The 4,507-nt window shown below is 28.3% G+C and overlaps 2 protein-coding genes across 5 annotated transcripts in view; one reads left to right on the top strand and one right to left on the bottom strand.

Moving 5' to 3' along the window:
• Positions 1–60: 60 nt before the first annotated feature.
• The window catches only part of LOC126849481 (protein C10), a 32,904-nt gene continuing 28,457 nt past the window's right edge, over positions 61–4,507 (bottom strand). Inside the window, exons 2-5 of one of the 3 annotated variants that reach the window (XM_050591356.1) lie at positions 1,027–1,074; positions 753–929; positions 541–681; positions 61–169 (exon numbers count right to left, since the gene is read on the bottom strand). In XM_050591356.1, the coding sequence (XP_050447313.1) occupies positions 548–681; positions 753–929; positions 1,027–1,074 (359 nt within the window). In that variant the 3' untranslated portion in view covers positions 61–169; positions 541–547. Of the gene's footprint in view, positions 682–752; positions 930–1,026; positions 1,175–4,507 lie in introns of those variants that run through there. The other 2 variants (XM_050591355.1, XM_050591357.1) reach the window with 2 other exon arrangements.
• LOC126849471 (nudC domain-containing protein 3) lies at positions 1,970–3,419 on the top strand. Of its 2 annotated transcripts, none has more exons than XM_050591330.1 (4): positions 1,970–2,110; positions 2,268–2,842; positions 2,940–3,128; positions 3,202–3,419. In XM_050591330.1, exons 1-4 carry the CDS (start codon positions 2,083–2,085, stop codon positions 3,292–3,294), a joined length of 885 nt encoding a protein of 294 aa, XP_050447287.1. In that variant the 5' UTR covers positions 1,970–2,082; the 3' UTR covers positions 3,295–3,419. The 2 variants fall into 2 exon arrangements, with proteins under 2 accessions (XP_050447287.1, XP_050447286.1); XM_050591329.1 differs by having other exon boundaries at positions 1,976–2,110; positions 2,263–2,842.

Here is a 4,507-nt window from a genome sequence, read left to right on the forward strand (position 1 = left end):
AAATAAATATAAAAATTTTAAGTTTTTCTTTTCTCTAAATTAAATATTTAAAATTTCTTGGAACTTTCTTTTCATGGGAGAAAATGTGTATATACAAATTTATACTTACTAAATTTATATTTATATTAGTTGGAATCTCTATATTTAAGCAAGAGTATTCAAAAGTATTCTGTAATGAAATGGGGATAGAATTACAATATTCTTATTACTCCTTTCATAAAAAAATGTTATTTATCTTTACACAAATACCCTTACTAGAATATTACACATAAGCTTAACATTAAGTGATGATCAGAGAATTTTATATATATATATATATATATATATAATTAACTTGTCAAAATATTAAAAAGTATATATAACAAACGAAATGAAACATAATATAAAAACCATTATTTGTTTTCAGAGAAAACATGTGATAATTTTCTCAACTTGTATAAATTATCCTTATTTATGCTGTTGAAGCAGTTTTGAAATAAAAATAATATATGTATACAAAGATTTCCTATCATAATAATTTATATATAGATATGACTCAACTGTTTTTCTAGAGAGATGCTTCAGTCGAAGAATTTATTGTAACTGGTGGAAGAAAATACGAACGAACTTGACTATGTAATTGTGCTACTTCGGCGTCTTCTCTCTCTAAAGCTCTAATGAGCTGTGCAAATTGTACAGTTCCTGTTTTGTGTACATACAGCAGTTAATTTTTATTCTATGTTATCAATATATTCTCACGTATATATACACACCTTCTCTTCCCTCTGGAAAACCATAATTTTTTATAACATCCATTTGAATCTGTGTCACTAATGGAAACACAAATTGCATCATTTTCAACATTTCATTGCCGGAATTTTCCTTTGCTTCTGCAAACTTTTGCAAATTCTCTGGTGTATTCAGTGCTGTCAGGATATCTGTCAATATAGCTGTAAAAGAAAACAAGAAAAGTTTGCTTATATATTAATTTGATATAATTTTTCAGTAATATGTAATTTTTAAATGGACTGTTTAAACTCTATCTACCTTTCGCAGTTTCTAATGTAAAGCCAGGAACACTTGCCATAGTGTACACTATTTAATATAACAGACAGAAGGTTATGTTTTAGCGACTTCTTATATGATCGCTATATTAATTTACTAATTATATGCAGTGAATTAATATATTATACAGATCGCTGTTTAATTAATTTTTGTAATTAATAAATTGCCCAAAATATTATGTAGACACAGAGCTATTTTCACAAGTGCCAACATGTAAATACCGTCTCTTTCCAGATTACCACTCGTAATCTAATATATTTTTATTTGGTAATAGCTAATAAATATCCTTTCCAGACAATATTAATTATAGTATTTCAACTTTTTTCCATTTGTTTAAATGACAACCACTCGCATTTGACGTTTACTATGGCCGCGTTCTGCAGAGAAAACATATAGTTATCGTCCTGTCAACGCTCGACGTTGATTTGTTGGTTCTAAAAGTAAGAGCCAATCACGTTCGATTGCTATTGAGCGGTTTTCTTTGCTGAACGCGGTCGGCTGCATCCTGATATTTACTGCCAATTTCCGAGAACATCAGCCATCAGCTGATACTGACAGAAATAAAGCGTTATCTCGCAGTACGCACGCGTATCATATTATATTATGTCTGTATCACCTAATATTCTTTAGATTACTTAAATTTTTAGAACTAAACGTGATCAACATTTTTTCCGAGCACATATTTAAGCTCTGACATAAATTATACATATTGTATTATATATCAACTACTTTATTTTCAGCAAGCAATCCATTTCCTGTAGATTATTCTATATATAGGTTATTTAACCATTATTAATAAAAATTTTAAGCTGTAAGCTTAAATATAAAAGCCCAAATTTGTTCAAAACAGTTCAATTTTTTACAATCTTTCTATAAAAATTTGACAAGCTGCTTCTTATGTATTAGCAGAATGCGTTAAGTATTTGTAGGACTTAAATAATTTAGTAAATTTTCTTCTCAATTCAATTATGGGTATGGACCACGATCAAGCATTTTTACACATACTTCGTGAAGAAAAAAACATTAATAATTTCTTGGATGCCTTTTTTGGATTTTTATACAGATGGTAAGTATGCTATTAAAAACATCAATATTTTTATTCTATTTTACCCTGTATTTTTAAATGCCCTAAATTATTCTCAGTAATCTCTTTTCATACAATAACATTTTACAAAAATATATTATAATTTTTTCTTGTATAATAATATTTTACAATAGCACAGACTTTTATGTCGAATCAAACTTGGAACAAAAATTAGGCTTTCCACCTGGAGTAGCAGAGAAACTTGTAGCAAATAGCATGTACAAATGGAAAAATATTGCATCAACTTTACAGAAGACAATACCTGTAAAGTATGACTCGATCAAGAACAGCAATAGCAGATCATATTCAAATCAGTTAACTTTAACAGACAACGAAAATTGTACACTTGTTCCACCAGCTGTGCAAGAAATTGAAATTGACTCGTGCAGTGAATCTACCAACATTAATCCACCTCCTGCACAATCATTCAAGACAGATAATGTGTCAGATAGTTATAATGGAGCTGTAAGAGACAATTATATTTGGACACAGACACTGAATGACTTGGATGTACTTGTAAAGATACCAGAACATGTTAAGATATCCAAAGATACAATTAGGGTCAATATAAGTTCAGACGAAGTCAAAATCGATGTCAAGCCTTTGAATTCTTCAACAGATTCCAAATGGGATAATATTTTTAATGGCAAGCTTAGTTTTAAGATACGGAAAGATGAATCTATATGGAGTATTGAAGCTGGAAAGCACATAAATGTATATTCAATATGTATAAACTATCTTATATTTAACTTTCTAAAACATCGAATTTGTATTCAACTTGTAATATTCATTTATTTATCTGTGATTATAGATTCATCTTGAGAAAGCTACTGAAAGATGGTGGGAAGCCTTAATAGTCGACGAACCAAAAATTGATTTGAGCAAGATTGACTGTTCAAAACATTTAGATGATATGATACCAGAGGAACAGATGAAAGTGCAGAAATTAATGTGGAATCAACAACAAAAGCTTTTAGGCAAGCCAACGTCTGAGCAAATTGTAATTATCTATGTCTAACTAATATATAAAAAAAAATAATGAATATTTTAACAATTTATAATTGCATTTATAGAAGATGGAGGCTACTTTGAAGCAGGCATGGAATGCAAAAGGATCACCTTTTCAGGGTACACCTTATGATCCTACAATTTTGAAATATAATTAATGTATCTATGTAATTATGTTTCTTCTTATTTATGATTTTTAAATATCAGAGATATTGAAAAAATTAAATGTAATACTTATATTTATAAATAATTTTATAAATACACACATACATATATGTAGTAATTTTATTGTCTTATAGAAATTTTTTTACTTCGATATTTTATTTAAGAAAGAAAGAAAAAGATATAATTTTAATATTAAATTAATATTTAATATAAAAATTATGGAAAAAACGCACGCGTAAAATATTTTTAAGTAAAATTAATTCAATTTATATACATTTTTGAAAAAAGATTTTTTTTACTTAAATTTAAAACAATATTGAAATAATCAAAAATCAATTATAGAATAGGATCACCAAAAATCAAATTATAGATTTCTAATTATCTATTGATTAAACTATATACTACAATATAAAATAAAACTTTGTCTACTGATTATGATTTTAGAGATCTGATTAAACTTTGCGATTTTGTCTTCTAAGAATTCAATTATCGGAATTTTCGCACAATATAATATTTTAAATATTTTCAAAACTACGAAAATTGCAAAATTATTATAATTTGAAACTCATCTTTTATACTTATATTTGATAAATATAATATATATTTATATATATACTAATTTTCTTAATATTATTACATTTCATGATGAAGTTATTTTCCATAAATCGGGATAAGTCGTCGGATTTCTTTTAGGAAATACATAGCGTCTGCGAAAGCAAAGAGCAACGCTTCTTGAAAGAATTCAGCAGCGACACCCTGCGAAATCATAAGCGATCCAAGAGTTCACAGAATGCAAGGAATTCTATGCTTTTCCTCGACTTTTACGCTAACTTTATCTCACGGGGTGGTGGGATCGCGCTCACTATAAGGACGAGGCAGGAGCGATTCGAATAGACGGCAGGTACACAGTCTCGAAGAAACTGTTCTCATTTCGTAGAACAACTTTCCTAAGCTTTTACTTCGACCGTATCCAAACGGGTTTTCATAGATATACGGGCGACAATAAATGTCGCGTGGATATATATATAAATACGTATTGATATTGAAATTCACATATTGTTTCTACATTAGCGTTATCAAAACATGTGGTCCACATTACACGTTATAAAAAAATATCTACAAGTCTGTGGAGAAGAAATAACTTTGAAGAATTCAATTCTCGATACGCTGCGACCATAGATTTATTTTATATCATTATAAGTAAAT

This window comes from Cataglyphis hispanica, chromosome 5, assembly GCF_021464435.1.
Source record: "Cataglyphis hispanica isolate Lineage 1 chromosome 5, ULB_Chis1_1.0, whole genome shotgun sequence".
Taxonomy (NCBI): Eukaryota; Metazoa; Arthropoda; class Insecta; order Hymenoptera; family Formicidae; genus Cataglyphis; species Cataglyphis hispanica.